Consider the following 16,432-nt stretch of genomic DNA (forward strand, 5'->3'; position numbering starts at 1 on the left):
CATTATTTTCAGAAAAAGCTTTTGACAAAATTCAACACCCATTTATGATAAAAACTCTCCAGAAAGTGGGCATAGAGGGAACATACCTCAACATAATGAAGGCCATATATGACAAACCTACAGCTAACATCATATTCAATGGTGAAAAGCTAAAAACATTTCCTCTAAGATCAGGAACAAGACAAGGATGTTCACTCTTGTCACTTTTATTCAACATAGTTTTGGAAGTCCTAGCTACAGCAATCAGAGAAGAAAAAGAAATAAAAGGAATCCAAATGGGAAAAGAAGTTAAACTGTCACCGTTTGCAGATGACATGATACTATACATAGAAAATCCTAAAGATGCTACCAGAAAACTACTGGAGCTCATCAATGAATTTGGTTAAGTTGCAGGTTACAAAATTAATACACACAAATCTGTTGCATTTCTATACACTAACAAAGAAATATCAGAAAGAGAAATTCAAGAAACAACCCCATTTACCATCACATCAAAAAGAATAAAATACCTAGGAATAACCATGCCTAGGAGACAAAAGACCTGTGCTCGGAAAACTATAAGACTTATTTATTTTATAACTGGAGGTTTGAACCTCTTGATCCCCTTCACCCATTTTTGCCCACCTCCCCCCATTCTGGCAACCATCAATCTGTTCCCTGTATCTATGTGTTTTGTTTTGTTTGTTCATTTGTTTGTTAGATCTCACAGGTAAGTGAAATCATATGGTATTTGTCTTTCTCTATCTGCCTTATTTCACTTAATGTAATACCCTCAATGTCCATTTCATTATTCTTTATGGCTGAGTAGTATTCCATTATGTACATATAAATATAAAATATTTATATTATATATATTATATGTATACATATATATATAAATGTATATATAAAACATCTCCTTTATCCATTCATTCATCCATTGATAGACCCTTAAGTTGTTTCCATATCCTGGTTATTATAAATATGCTGCAGTGAACCTAGGGGTGCCTTTGTCTTTTTGAATTAGTGTTTTCATTTTCTTCAGATAAATACCCAGAAGTGGAATTGCTGGCTTATATGGTAGTTCTATTTTAAATTTTTTCTTTCTTTTTTTTTTTTTTTTTTTTGCGGTACGTGGGCCTCTCACTGTTGTGGCCTCTCCCGTTGCGGAGCACAGGCTCCAGATGCGCAGGCTTAGTGGCCATGGCTCACAGGCCTAGAGGCTCCGTGGCATGTGGGATCTTCGTGGACCAGGGCACGAACCCGTGTCCCCTGCATCGGCAGGTGGACGCTCAATCACTGCCCTATTTTTAATTGTTTGAGGAAGCTCCATGCTATTTTCCACAGTGGCTGTACCAATTTACATGTCCACCAACAGTGCATGAGGGTTCTCTTTTCCTCATATCCTGGCCAACACTTGCTAATTCTTGTCCTTTTGATAATAGCCATTCTGCAGGTGCGAGGGGATATCTCACTGGTGTTTTGATTTGAACTTCCCTAATGATTAGTGATATTGAACATCATTTCATGTGCCTTTTAGTTACCTGTATGTCTTCTTTGGAAAAATGTCTATTCAAATTCTCTGGCTATTTTTATTTTATTTTATTTATTTATTTATTTATTTTTAACATCTTTATTAGAGTATAATTGCTTTACAATGGTGTGTTAGTTTCTGCTTTATAACAAAGTGAATCAGTTATACATATACATATGTTCCCATATCTCTTCCCTCTTGCATCTCCCTCCCTCCCACCCTCCCTATCCCACACCTCTAGGTGGTCACAAAACACTGAGCTGATCTCCCTGTGCCATGTGGCTGCTTCCCACTAGCTAGCTATTTTACATTTGGTAGTGTATATATGTCCATGCCACTCTCTCACTCTGTCACAGCTAACCCTTCCCCCTCCCTATATCCTCAAGTCCATTCTCTAGTAGGTCTGTGTCTTTATTCCTGTCTTACCCCTAGGTTCTTCATGACCTTTTTTTTTCCCTTAGATTCCATATGTGTTATATATGTGTTAGCATACGCTATTTGTTTTTCTCTTTCTGACTTACTTCACTCTGTATGACAGACTCTAGGTCCATCCACCTCATTACAAATAACTCAATTTCGTTTCCTTTTATGGCTGAGTAATATTCCATTGTATATATGTGCCACATCTTCTTTATCCATTCATCCGATGATGGACACTTAGGTTGCTTCCATGTCCTGGCTATTGTAAATAGAGCTGCAATGAACATTTTGGTACATGACTCTTTTTGAATTATGGTTTTCTCAGGGTATATGCCCAGTAGTGGGATTGCTGGGACATATGGTAGTTCTATTTGTAGTTTTTTAAGGAACCTCCATACTGTTGTCCATAGTGGCTGTATCAATTTACATTCCTACCAACAGTGCAAGAGTTTTCCCTTTTCTCCACACCCTCTCCAGCATTTATTGTCTCTAGATTTTTTGATGATGGCCATTCTGACTGGTGTGAGATGATATCTCATTGTAGTTTTGATGTTGAGCATTCTTTCATGTGTTTGTTGGCAATCTGTATATCTTCTTCGGAGAAATGTCTGTTTAGGTCTTCTGCCCATTTTTGGATTGGGTTGTTTGTTTTTTTGTTATTCAGCTGCATGAGCTGCTTGTAAATTTTGGAGATTAATCCTTTGTCAGTTGCTTCATTAGCAAATATTTTCTCCCATTCTGAGGGTTGTCTTTTGGTCTTGTTTATGGTTTCCTTTGCTGTGCAAAAGCTTTTAACTTTCATTAGGTCCCATTTGTTTATTTTTGTTTTTATTCCATTTCTCTAGGAGGTGGGTCAAAAAGGATCTTGTTGTGATTTATGTCATAGAGTGTTCTGCCTATATTTTCCTCTAAGAGTTTGATAGTTTCTGGCCTTACATTTAGGTCTTTAATCCATTTTGAGTTTATTTTTGTGTATGGTGTTAGGGAGTGTTCTAATCTCATACTTTTACATGTACCTGCCCAGTTTTCCCAGCATCACTTATTGAAGAAGCTGTCTTTTCTCCACTGTATATTCTTGCCTCCTTTATCAAAGATAAGGTGACCATATGTGCATGGGTTTACCTCTGGGCTTTCTATCCTGTTCTATTGATCTATCTTTCTGTTTTTGTGCCAGTACCATACTGTCTTGATTACTGTAGCTTTGCAGTATAGTCTGAAGTCTGGGAGCCTGATTCCTCCAGCTCCGTTTTTCTTTCTCAAGATTGCTTTGGCTATTTGGGGTCTTTTGTGTTTCCATACAGATTGTGAAAATTTTTGTTCTAGTTCTGTGAAAAATGCCAGTGGTAGTTTGATAGGGATTGCATTGAATCTGTAGATTGCTTTGGGTAGTAGAGTCATTTTCACAATGTTGATTCTTCCAATCCAAAACATGGTATATCTCTCCATCTATTTGTATCATCTTTAATCTCTTTCATCAGCGTCTTATAGTTTTCTACATACAGGTCTTTTGTCTCCTTAGGTAGGTTTATTCCTAGATATTTTATTCTTTTTGTTGCAATGGTGAATGGGAGTGTTTTCTTAATTTCACTTTCAGATTTTTCATCATTAGTGTATAGGAATGCCAGAGATTTCTGTGCATTAATTTTGTATCCTGCTACTTTACCAAATTCATTGATTAGCTCTAGTAGTTTTCTGGTAGTATCTTTGGGAAAACCCTGCACAAAGTAGGCGTAGAGGGAACTTTCCTCAACATAATAAAGGCCATATATGACAAACCCAAAGCCAACATCGTCCTCAATGGTGAAAAACTGAAACCATTTCCACTAAGATCAGAAACAAGACAATGTTGCCCACTCTCACCACTATTATTCAACATAGTTTTGGAAGTTTTAGCCACAGCAATCAGAGAAGAAAAAGAAATAAAAGGAATCCAAATCGGAAAAGAAGAAGTAAAGCTGTCACTGTTTGCAGATGACTTGATACTATACCTAGAGAATCCCAAAGGTGCTATCTGCCTATTTTTAAATTTAATTTTTTTGTTGTGGGTGTTATTGGGTTGTCTGAGTTCTTTATATATTTTGGATATTAACCTTTTATCAGATACGATTTAGGAATGTCTTCTCCCATTCAGTAAGTTTCCTTTTTATTTTGTTGATGTTTTTGTTCACTGTGCAGAAGCTTTCTAGTTTGGTGTAATCCTATTTGTTTAGTTTTGCTTCTACTGCCTTTGGAGTCAGATCCCCAAAATATCACCAAGAGTGATGTCAAGGAGATTACCACCCATGTTTTCTTCTCAGATTTTTATTTTTATTCTTATTTTATTTTATTTTTAATCTTACAGTCAAGACTTTAATCCATTTTGAGTTAATTTTTGTGTATGGTGTAAGATAGTGGTCCAGTTTCATTCTTTTGTGTGTGGATGTCCAGTTTTCCTAGCACCATTTTTGAAGACACTGGCCTTTCCCCATTTTGTGTTCTTGCTTCCTTTATCACAAATTAATTGACCTTATATGTGTGTTATTTTTAGGCTCTTTACTCTGTGCCATTGATCTATAGGTCTGTTTTTATGCCAATATCATACTGTTTTGATTTTACAGCTCTGTAGTATAGTCTGAAATCAGAGCATACGATGCCTCCAGGTTTGTTCTTCTTTTTCAAGAGTGCTTTGGCTATTCAGGATCTTTTGTGATTCCATACAAATTTTAGGATTGTTTGTTCTATTTCTGTGAGAAATGCCTTTGGAATTTGGTACAGATTGCATTGAATCTGCAGATTGTTTTAGGTAATATGGACATTTTAACAATATTAATTCTTCCAATTCATAAGCATGGAATGTCTTTCCATTTATTTGTGTCTTCTTCAGTTACTTTCATTAATGTCTTACAGTTTTCAGTGTATAGGTCTTTCATCTCCTTGATTAAATTTGTTCATAGATATTTTATTCTTTTTTTTTTTTTTTTTCTTTTCGCGGTATGTGGGCCTCTCACTGTTGTGGCCTCTCCCGTTGCGGAGCACAGGCTCTGGATGCGCAGGCCCAGCGGCCATGGCTCACGGGCCCAGCTGCTCCACGGCATATGGGATCCTCCCAGACCGGGGCACGAACCCGTATCCCCTGCATCGGCAGGCGGACTCTTAACCACTGCGCCACCAGGGAGGCCCGATATTTTATTCTTTTTGATGCAGTTGTAAATGGGATTTTTTTTCTTACTTTCTCTTTCTGATAGTTCATTGTTAGTGTATAAAAGTGCAACATGTTTGCATATTGATTTTGTACCCTGCAACTTTACTAAATTTACTTATTAGTTCTAACAGTTTTTTGTTGGTGTCTTTAGGGTTTTCTATACATAGTATCATGTCATCTGCAAATAGTGACAGTTTTACTTCTTCCTTTTCAATTTGGATGCCCCCTTTTTTTTTCTTGCCTAAATGCTCTGGCTAGGACTTATAATACTATTTTGACTAAAAGTGGCGAGAGTGAACATCATTGTTTTGGTCCTGATTTTAAGGAAAAATCTTTCATGATTTCATCACTGAGTATGATGTTACCTATAAGCATGTAATATATGGCCTTTATTATGTTAAGGTACATTCTCTTTATATCCACTTGTTGAGAGTTTTATCACAAATGATGTTGAATTTTGTCAAATGCTTTTTATGCACCTATTGAGATAATCATATGATTTTAATCCTTCTTTTTGTTAATGTGACATATCACATTGATTGATTTGTGGTTGTTGAACCATCCTTGCATTCCTGGAATAAATCCCACTTGATCAGGGTGTATGATCCTTTTAACATACTCGAGTTCAGTTTGCTAATATTTTGTTGAAGATTTTTGTACCTATGTTCACCAGTGATATTGGCCTGTAATTTTCTTTTTTGTGTGTGATGTCTTTGTGTGATTTTGGTATCAGGGTAATGTTGGCCTTGTGAAGTGAGTTTGGGAGCATTCCCTCCTCTTCAGTTTTTTGGAAGAGTTTGAGAGGATAGGTATTAAATCTTTTTTGAATATTTGGTACAATTTACCAGTGAAGCCATCTGGTCCTGGACTTTTCTTTGTTGGGAGTTTTTTTATTATGGTTTTAATCTCCTCACTAATAATTAGTCTATTCAAATTTTCTGTTTCTTGATGATTCAGTCTTGGAAGGTTGTATGTTTCCAGGAATTTATCCATTACTTCCAGGTTATTCAATTTGTTGGTGTATAATAGTTCATAGTAGTCTCTTTTGGTATAATTGTAATTTCTCCTCTTTTATTTTGGATTTTATTCACTTGAGCCTTCTCTCTGTTTCTCTTAGTGAGTCTATCTAAAGTTTTGTCAATTTTGTTTGTTTTTTCAAAGAACCAGCTCCTTGTTTCGTCGATCTTTTCTATTTGTCTTTTAGTCTCTATATCATTTATTTCTGCTCTGTTCTTTATTATTTCCTTCCTTATAGTAACTTTGGGCTTTGTTTATTCTTCTTATTTTAGTTCCCTTAGGTGTAAAAGTTAGGTTGTTTATTTGAGATTTTTCTTATTTCTTGAGGTAGGCCTGTATTGCTATAAACTTCCATCTTAGAACTGCTTTTGCTGCATTGCATAGATTTTGGTATGTTGTATTTCCATTTTCACTTGTCTCCAGGTATTTTTAACTTCTCCTTTAATTTCTAACACTGGTGCTAGCAGGTTAGAAAGGGACTGCAAAAATGGTGGCTGCTAGTGCTGGTGCTAACAAAATAGATGGGGCAGAAAGCAAAAATGGTACCTGCCAGTGCTTCCATTCCTGGAGAGAGTCCTAACAGATTTCTCCCTTGCTGGCAGATGCTTTAAAATTAACAAATGTGTCACAGTCACATATGGTCTAGACACTTTTCAATCTGTGGCTTTTGTGCTGGATTGCCAGGTGGGTGAGTCTGCATGCAAGTCCTTTAAGAGTGGAAACTCCATTCCTTACAGCACTTTGGTTTTTCTGGACGTCAGCCCTGTTGGTTTTCAAAGCCAGATGTTTTGGGGGCTCATCTCACCAGTGCAAGTCCTAAGGGTTGGGGTGACTGATGTAGGGCACAAATTCTTGCTCCTCAGGGAAAAGCTCTGTATCTTTGAGATCCCTTCCGATTGTGGGTCTCCACCCCAGGGGTGGGGTTTTCAGTGAGACTGTGTCTCTGCCTCTTTTACCCATCTCAGTGTGGACCTCTTGTCCTTTGCTGTGGAGGAGCTGTTTGGCTAGTTTTCAGGTCTTTTTTTTTTTTTTATAGGGAATTGTTCCTTAAATAGCTGTAGATTTGCTGTGTCCATGGGAGGAGGTGAATTCAGGACCTTCCTAGGCTGCTCTCTTGAACCACCTCCCCCACCCACCCTTGTTCTTTTTACTATTCTTCTCGTTCTTGTTCTCCTCCTTCTTCTGTATCAAAAAATGTATAAGGTGTAGACCCTATGGGGAGAGAGAGACAATTTACATACAGTACAATAAATGGAAATAGTGTAAGAACAAAGCACTATTGGAGCCCAGAGGAAGCCTCCTCACAATTGAGAATTAAGCTGCAGCTTGAAGGATGAGTAGGAGTAGAAAGGAGTGAACATGGTTCCTTATTATTTCCATTAGCATGATAGCTAATGCCAAACCACAGTTGGCCTGGCTGATCCCAGCTACTAATCGTGCAGACTCCAATCCTTCAGACTTTAGCACTGATTGAAATGTTGTGTATCTGCAGCCTTCATTATGTAACCATGAGCTATGTGTGGTTATTGAGCACTTGACATGGGCCTAGTGCCACACTAATTTTCATTAATTTAAATATGCATATATGCATAGTGACTACCATATTGGATAGTACACATCTAGCAGATGCTCTAGATCCCTCAATTACAGTGGCTGGTTCTAGGCCCAGTGGGGTCTCAGCTTCTGCCCCAGCTAGCTTTCTAGTCCTCTCTGTAGACATTTGCCCAGGTTACCTCTCCTGCTCTGTGCTTCTCTGAGCTTCACTGCTATAGGAGCTTTGGCTCTGTGTCTCTGCATAAGGAAACCATTTCCTTGTCTAGCTCCAAAATGTCGCTGGTAGGCTTTGGGTCTGTAGTTACTCCTTCTAGAGGTCTAAGTGCTATGGGTGCTGGGAAATTCTACTCTCTCATTGATTGATTTCTATGAGTCCTATTCATTTCCCTCAAAGCACTTGCATGGGCTGGTAGTTTAGGCTCGCTCTGCCATTGAGTGAAACTGGACTTCTTCCTCTGCTGTTTTAGGCTGACTTCTGGGCCTCATCTCCTTAGGGGCTGGGCAGCTTCCAAGAATAATGCCGGCATTCAAGGAGACTCTCTACCCCATGTCAGTTCCCTTCCAGAGCCAAAAGAAAGCTATTGTCTCTTCCTGTTTCAAAAACCTTCAGACCCCTAATGAATCTCTTATCCACCTATAGTTTTCTAGAAACCAGAAACTCCATGTTTAATTTTTCAACTGCCTCTCCTTCCCCAGCACCTTTCACTTTTTGACCATGTAGTTGCCTCTACCTGTCATATCCAAATTAAATGCTCATCTCTTCTATGAAAACTTCTGTGATTGTTCTAGCCTTTGCTTATCTCCCTTCATGAGTGTTTACAGTACTTTAGTCTCTACCACACATTTTAACAGTTGTGATCTATCTTGTGATATTTACCATTAGCTCATGTTAGTCTTACCTGCTAACTTGATTGTGTCACCTGGAAGAAAAGACCTTTTTCATATTTCTCACAGCTCTTGGCATACTGTCAAACATATAGTAGGTACTCAAGACACTTATTTGCTGTTTTAACAGATCTGTTTCAGAAATACTCGGAAATAGAGTTCAATTGTTTGGAAATCATGTTTTATATGCTTTTAAGTTTTGCTCTCATATTGCTTTTGAAATATAAAAACAAGAACTTGTGTTCTGATATATTTTTATATAAACTTAAGCAGTAGCTTAAAGAATATCATGAAGATTGAATACTGACTTTCAGTGAGGTCATATGCAGGATAATTCAAGTGGATTGTAGTGGATTGTAATTCAGTCACAGGTGATGGGTTTTGAGGACATCCTATCCGCATTTATTTCACAAAGCACAAAGATCACCAAGGAACCAAAACTGGGTTATGGAACTACTGCCCCCAAAATCTCTGAAAAATGAAGCTGTACTTCCCAGCTTTCCAGAATAATGGTTTAAAGATTGCTTCATCTGGTCCCGTGCCTGCAGTTCTCATCATGGCAGCTCATAGGAGAGACCTATCTGTTGGGAAATCTTATTATGTGTTTTACTGTATTTCATATTTAAACACGACTGTGGTACAGAACTATTTCAAAAGCCCCTCTGAATGGACAGAGAAATATTACTCATTTTCAGGTTGGTTTTCCAAGCAAATGATTCTCGTGAGCCATTTTGAAGAACAAAATAGAAATGACCAAATTCCAGGCATATGGTAGTTTGCCTTCTGGATGTTTGATTTCCAGATTGACTCTGGAAGTATACCCAGAGTCTCAGCTCTGCTCTTGTATTAACTGAAGAGAACATATGGGAGCAAAAGCCCAGACACACCCTGACTTTAGTTCTCTGGACTTGCATCATTCCAGGAACTAGCAGATATTTGCACTTCCTCTTTCTTACTCCATCCCTCAATCTGTCCCCAGTAGCCATTTCTGCATGTGCCAATACCAAGGGCTTCAGGGTGCAGATAGAGCCTGAATTTGCCTTAGCTTGGTGGTTTGTAACAACAGCAGATAAAACCCAGAGAGGAGGAGTGGGGAACAGCAGGAGTCACTAGGGTCTGTGTTACCAGTTAATTTGTAATCAGTAGCCAGTTCTTTGCTTTATTTTCCACAAGAGTCATCAGGAATGAACCTAATGAATGAATTAACTAATTAATCCCTTTCAGTTAGCACGTATTCAGGTTGTGCAATGTGGAGATAACTGTGTGGCTTTAAAAAATGACCCACTGGGACTTCCCTGGTGGTCCAGTGGCTAAGACTCCATGCTCTCAATTCAGGGGGCCTGGGCTGGATCTCAGGTCAGGGAACTAGATCCCGCATGCTGCAACTAAAAATCCCATATGCTGCAACTAAAGATCCCACATGCTGCAACTAAAGATCCCACAGGCTGCAACTAAAGATCCCACATGCTGCAATGAAGACCCCACGTGCCGCAACTAAGGCCCAGCGCAGCCAAATAAATAAATAAACAAACAAATAAATAAATATTTTTAAAAAATGACACACTGTCCCAGTCATCAACTTACTTAAAACTATTAGCCTTTCATGAGAACAGTGTCTTGAAGAGTTGAGGACATTGGGAACAATGTCAATGGTCAACTAATTATCGAGGCAAATGATTTTGAGTACTTTTTCTTGACTCTTGCCAAGTCAATAGTTGTTACTGATACTGCACAGTTGTTGTATGTTGGAGGAATTAATGCTGAATTGGAAGTGACTGAAGAATTACCTCTGAGGAGGTGAGTGATATGAACTCCTGGCAGATTGCTCCACAGCCCACTGAATCATCAAATGTGTCATGAGCCACTATTGTGTACCAGAGATTGTTCTAGACTCTGGCAGAGTTAGGGCAGTAAATAAGATGAAGTCTCTGCTCCTAGGAAATTCATACTCTAGTGGGATCCAGAGCACAAGTTAAAGCACTGTATATTGAGAGGGGCGGGCCAGACCTTCATTGGAAGAAGAAAGGCAGAGGGCTTCCCTGGTGGCGCAGTGGTTGAGAGTCCACCTGCCGATGCAGGGGACACAGGTTCGTGCCCCGGTCCGGGAGAATACCACATGCCACGGAGAGGCTGCGCCCGTGAGCCATGGCCGCTGAGCCTGCGCGTCCGGAGCCTGTGCTCCGCAACGGGAGAGGCCACAACGGTGAGAGGCCCGCGTACCGCAAAAAAAAAAAAGAAAAGCAGAAAACAAGTGTAAAGATACAGATAGGCTGGTGACGTTTTTCATAAAACGGGAATGATTTTGATGATTTGGTTTATCAGTTTGTTTGCATATCCCTGTGTATTTTTGGAAGTTAACTATGTTTTATTGACATGGTCACAGCACAATGTCTTCACAAATATCATGCACAAGAAAAGCTTTGCCTAGTTCTTATTACATCAGAGAAAATGGAGAGCCTGCTGAGTTCCTGCCACTAAGAAGCTTCACATCTTCCAATGTCAAAAATTGTAATTCCTTCTGACCTACAGATTCTCTTAATCTATGAAAACAGTTACAAGAATGGAGGTCACTTCTTTCAACTTCTTAATTCATCATGGACCATCACATGCAGCTGAGCAGCCTGTGGCCAGCACAAAAGCACCCCTCTGAAGACATGAATAAAGGCTGCAGTACAGCCCAGACTTGCCATGGGGCTCAACATGGGGCAGGAAATGCCTTCATGCACTTCTTTCATAGGAGAGGGCTCCTTTTTGGACCACACAGCTGAGCTCGGTTTCATCTGGGATTACTACAGCCCAGAGATTCTCTTGTTTGTTTTAGAAATGATTAACGTTATAAATTTTGAATATGATGCAAACAATCATATAACACATTTACGAGCTTTATTGTATCTGTTTGCTTAGATGCTGCTTTAATCTACAAAATATTTGCAGGTAGCTCCGAAGCCAAATAAAAGTGATTTTCTTTCTGGGGGTGCCTCTTCCATCTGCACAGATAATTTGGAGTTTGCTGTATTATAGATACATATAGTTTTGGGTTTTAATTTTAAACAGCATAATACGAGATGACTTTCATTCTCCTCAGGTTGGTTAAATCTCGATTTAAGAGGTTCTGCCCCTCAGAAGTTGGACTCCTGAAAAATGCTGAACGAGAACAAGAATCAGAAGAAGAGATGTGACTTTGGGCGTCCAGTCTTTCTAGTTGAAATTTCTCTCTTTTTTTTTTTTATTATTTTTAATCACAGTTTTGCCTTTTCACCTTTTGTTTGGAGAACAACTGGTTGAGAATGATTCTTGGTGTCATGGTATTTGGGGCTTGGAGTGGCTCTCCCCAGGTCATCTAAAGTGTGATGCCCACACTGAAAAATATTGTTTTATTTGCCTTATAGATATATATGCTCAGGGTTCCTGGGCTTACTACCATTTGTAACTCATTATAGAAGGAATTTCACTTGTTTATCTTGTTGCTGCAATGAGAAATAAATGAATGCATGGACCTTCGTTCAAACACCTCAGATCTTTGTTTTTGTTATTCAACTGCACCCCACCTTTATGTCATGAAGAAGAAGCTGTGTGACACTGAAATTCCTTTTTGTGAGAAATCTCTTTCTGTAGCACCTGCGTTCTCCCCTGGGAAAAGCAAGCTGGAAGTCATCCTATGATGTACTCTCTCAGAGAAGATAAAAGGGCTGATCCACGGTTACAGAAGGGCACATGGTTGGTAAAGCCATGAAAATTTGGGAAAGGAGGGTCATGATGTTATCCAAAGAGTAAAAAAATCATCACACAGCATAGTATGGCCACCATGCCATCTGTTCTGCTAAAATAATTGAAGGGTTAAAACAAGGAAAATCCTTTAATGGAATACCTAGGTACAAAGTCAGAGCCCTTCCCTCATCGGTGGACTAAGTAACCTCCAATGGAGAGTCAGGAAATCTTTTCTCATTCTGGCTTTACTATTCACCAGCCTCTAGGGTTTTAACATTTACCATGTCCTTCTCTCTGACGTTAGGGAATTGAATTGGATGAATCAATTTCCGGCTGTCACATTTTATGAATCTAGAGTCTCTGAGACAAAATCGAAGTTAATTTAGTACCATGTTAGTCAGAAAGGCCAGTCTCTGCTGTGACAGAAAAGAAAAGGAGTACTGCAGGAGTCTGTGATGGTTGACTTGAATATGAAGGAAAAGAGGCAGTGTAGTGGGTAGCTGGAGGTGTCACATGGGCAGTTAAAACCTGAAGCTCCCTGGCTTTCCAGAAGCACTGACAAATCCAGAAAGCTGCCCCAGTCTGGTCTTACCACATGACACTGAAGAGGGAGGTGAGTGGATTCTTTAGGCCAATGAACTGGATACATTTCTTTTTTTTAACGTAAGAGTTGAAAAGAGCAGATGTGGGTGCCTACATGTTTATCTTGAACAATGCAATAGACCTTAATACATTTCTGGCATATGAAATGCCCACGTGCCATGGTCCCCAGGTGATCATGGCATTCTGCCCCATGTGTGTCCTGTATTTTAGGGTTTTTTTCCTTAGCCCAGCAAGTTTCTATGATTTTGGCAAGTTTGTATTTCAGAAGAGTGAGCTGTCAACTGCAGGTTACGTGAAAACGGCATTGCTGGTATCTAGGCCTGAGCAGGAACTCTAGGAATAATTAGCATGAACCAGATTAAGACTGGAATTTTGAAAACTGTAAGTGTAAATATACTAGCAGTCTTTATGAGAGAGCAGAAGTGTCCATTCCTGCAGTCTCTGCACAGAGAGAACACAAGTGAGATGCAACCCAGTGAGTTCTCAGAGGAGGAACTTCTGGTTCAGGTCTAAGTCCATAGTTTGGGGCTATCTGCCTCTAGTCCCTGAAATGAGCAATAAATTGAGCACCATTATTATAATTTTATGGAAGCCTTCACCAAGGAAGGGATGGAGGAAGGGTGCCCTCCCTTACTTTTGCTTGTATTTTATCTCAATCTTCCAAAAACCTGGGGTCTCAATTCCTGAGCTTTTGCCAAACCCCTTCATGGGTATCCCATGCTTGATTTGCCATAACCAAGGTAAAGAGACTCTTTAAAGAGACTCAACGCAATGTAAACATGGCTGTTGATGTGATAATACCTCTTCAGTGATTTCTGTGATCTCTAACTGCCTTTGCTTGGGAAACTGCAGCCTCTGATGGCACTACCAGCTCATTGTTGAAGTGGGAGATCAGGTTATGACCGTCTTGGTGTCCTCCTCATCACCTTGTCACTTTAGGGCTCATTAATCAAGGTTGTATTGATTGTATGTTGGATGTGGATTAATAATGTGGTTTAGGAGTCACCGGGGCTACAGGAACAGTGAAAATAAAAGCTGAGAAGTGACAAGTTCTCCCCAATACATGGAGTCAATAGATTAAAAAGCATGAAAGAAAAGTCTGTATACATAGAGAATAGATCCAGAAATTCTATATTCTTTCTAATGTGAATTCCAGATGGGAAGATTGAGAGAATAGAGGACATGCAAGAAATAAGAGAAAAGAATTTCCCCTAAATAAATGGCAGTGAAGGGAGATTTTTGCTTTAACCTTGGGGAGGTGCTTCAAGAGATGTGCAGTGAATAGAGTGATTGGGTTTCTGGACCAAACTGGTAAAAATGAAAAAATATAAGCCATTCTTATACCTTTAAGTTCATTTGATGAATATTATTATTCTATTTTTAAGTCTAGCAAATTTTAACACTCAATTTTAAGGAGACTTTAATGTTTGGGGCACAGTTTTAAACTTAGATAATTAGATTTCCCTTTAAACTTCTTCACTATATTTATGAATTAAATATTTTTATATTCTTAAGTTAACCAACAAATCTTCTCAAGTTGTTATTATTACAAATCTAATTTATTAAACTTATAAATGTGGTGAAACTTAAGTTTCCTTAAATATTCCAATACTATATAAACTTAATGAGATTTCAACTGAAACTCGCAAGTGTAAATTTGTTAGTCAATTGCACACTTATAAATTGAACTTACAAGACTAATCTGCATAGATGAAATTATATTTGTAAACTTATAAATACCTAAAATGCTACACATGCATAATTCCTTAAGGCACAAATATATGATTTTGATGTTCTTAAACATTTCTGTACTTAGCTCGAGTCCTTCCATGTTAAAATAGGCGTACTGTTAAGGAAATGATTTGTTTATGACAGACAATGTCAGGGAACACCTAGTCTGCTTGTTGAGATATTGGACCCAGATATTGAATGGGACAGGATTCTTGACAGTGACCCTAATGGTATCTGCTGAATGCAGTTACTTATAGTCACTACATCAAACCCTCCACACAGGCTATCTCCCAGTCTTGCACAGCACAGGGAAGGTGCCTTCCCCAGCTGGAGTCATACTTAAAATTGCCTGTCTTTTCTGCCTACTCATGAAAACCTGCAATCCCCACCCAGGCTGTCAGGTCATTTGATGGGATTTCATTATTCTTTAGCTCTTAAGATATTAACTATATTTCCTTCTAAGAGTAAAAATTTCTGAACTTGGTGTAATATTGCCCATTTTTTCCCATATATTTCCTATCTGATGAGACTGCTCACTTTTTACAGATGTTAAGACAATAGCCTAATGAATTCTAGGTCACTCTCTTTTAAAGATAATTCAACAGCTCTGAGCTGGGCTGTCAGTATTTCTGAGCCTTTAACCCTTTAAAGCAGGGACAACACAGCTGTGTTCAGTGCTTGTGTGAGTTTTGGGAGGAATTGATATGATTAATGCAAAAGGTTAGAATGGAGGCAAGAAAGTGCCTCTTACCTGCTTCCTCTCATGATCTTGAGCTGTTCTGCCTGTTTTCAAGTCTCCTAAAGGGAGGGTTAAAGATCTTTACTAAGAAGCTGGGGGTGGAGCCCAATATAATCCCCCACTTGATAACTGGTATCTGAAGCCAAAATACATACAGGCTCTAAAATGCAAAAAGAAGCCCAGCCAAGTAATCAAGGGCTTAGCAATTGAGGTTGGAACAACTCTCTCATCTGCTCAGAAACTGACTCAGGTTCCCTTGGCCTCTCAGATCAATTCTAAATTGACTAGCACTGCACCTGAATAAAATAAAATCGCTTTGAGTGTATTTCAATATAGAGTTATACTCTCATATTGTCCAACACGACCCCTGTACCAATCATGCTGACTTGCTCCCTGTTCCCTAAAACTTGTTTATTTTAACTTCCATGTCTAAGCTGTATTAACCACACTCTCTTGCCTCCTCCTCCTTGCAGCCTAACTTCTGGAGATTCTTTAAGGCCCAGTTCAAAGCTTTTCTTTTCTACTGCTTCATACCACACCTTCCTGTTTAGAAATTCCTACAGTATGGAGCCCAGAGAGCGGATCATATGCTATTCAGTCCTCTAATCATCTCTGCACATAAATGCTTCCTTCTTACTATATTATAATCTCCTAAAGACAACCACACTTTTTTCATCTCTATTGTAGCGCCTAAGGAATCCTTCTCAACCTGCAGTGTTGAAAGGTGAGCTAGAGTCTGGAGTGGAAAGGAGAGAGAAAATTCAAAGGAAGATATCACTTAGAGAAAATAGGTCCTCAAAGGTTGTCTATGGGTGAAGACTCTGAGACCAGAGTTTGTGACTTGTCTAAGATCATGCTGTCAATTAGTGGCCAAGCCCATGATGGGATAGATCAATAAATCTCCTGACCCTGGGGCGGGGGGTGAATAAGTGAGAGAGATGGCTCGTTCCACTTCAGAGGCTACATGACTGCACGGTGAATGGCTCAGTTCTTTCTTAAAGGGACCTGCCTTATTCTTAAGACCCTCTTCCCCCCAGTCCTCTTTCCACACAAATGTCCCATTCAGAGGAAAAGACTTTGG

At 39.1% G+C, this 16,432-nt stretch overlaps 1 protein-coding gene across 3 annotated transcripts in view; it reads left to right on the plus strand.

Annotated features, from left to right (window-relative positions):
* The window catches only part of TMEM45A (transmembrane protein 45A), an 89,986-nt gene extending 77,906 nt beyond the window's left edge, over positions 1-12,080 (plus strand). Inside the window, exon 6 of one of the 3 annotated variants that reach the window (XM_060099815.1) lies at positions 11,656-12,080. In XM_060099815.1, coding sequence (XP_059955798.1) covers positions 11,656-11,749 — 94 coding nt within the window. In that variant the 3' untranslated portion in view covers positions 11,750-12,080. The other 2 variants (XM_060099816.1, XM_060099814.1) reach the window with 2 other exon arrangements.
* The last annotated feature ends 4,352 nt before the right edge of the window (positions 12,081-16,432 follow it).

The sequence above is a fragment of the Mesoplodon densirostris genome, chromosome 5 (genome assembly GCF_025265405.1).
Source record: "Mesoplodon densirostris isolate mMesDen1 chromosome 5, mMesDen1 primary haplotype, whole genome shotgun sequence".
Taxonomy (NCBI): Eukaryota; Metazoa; Chordata; class Mammalia; order Artiodactyla; family Ziphiidae; genus Mesoplodon; species Mesoplodon densirostris.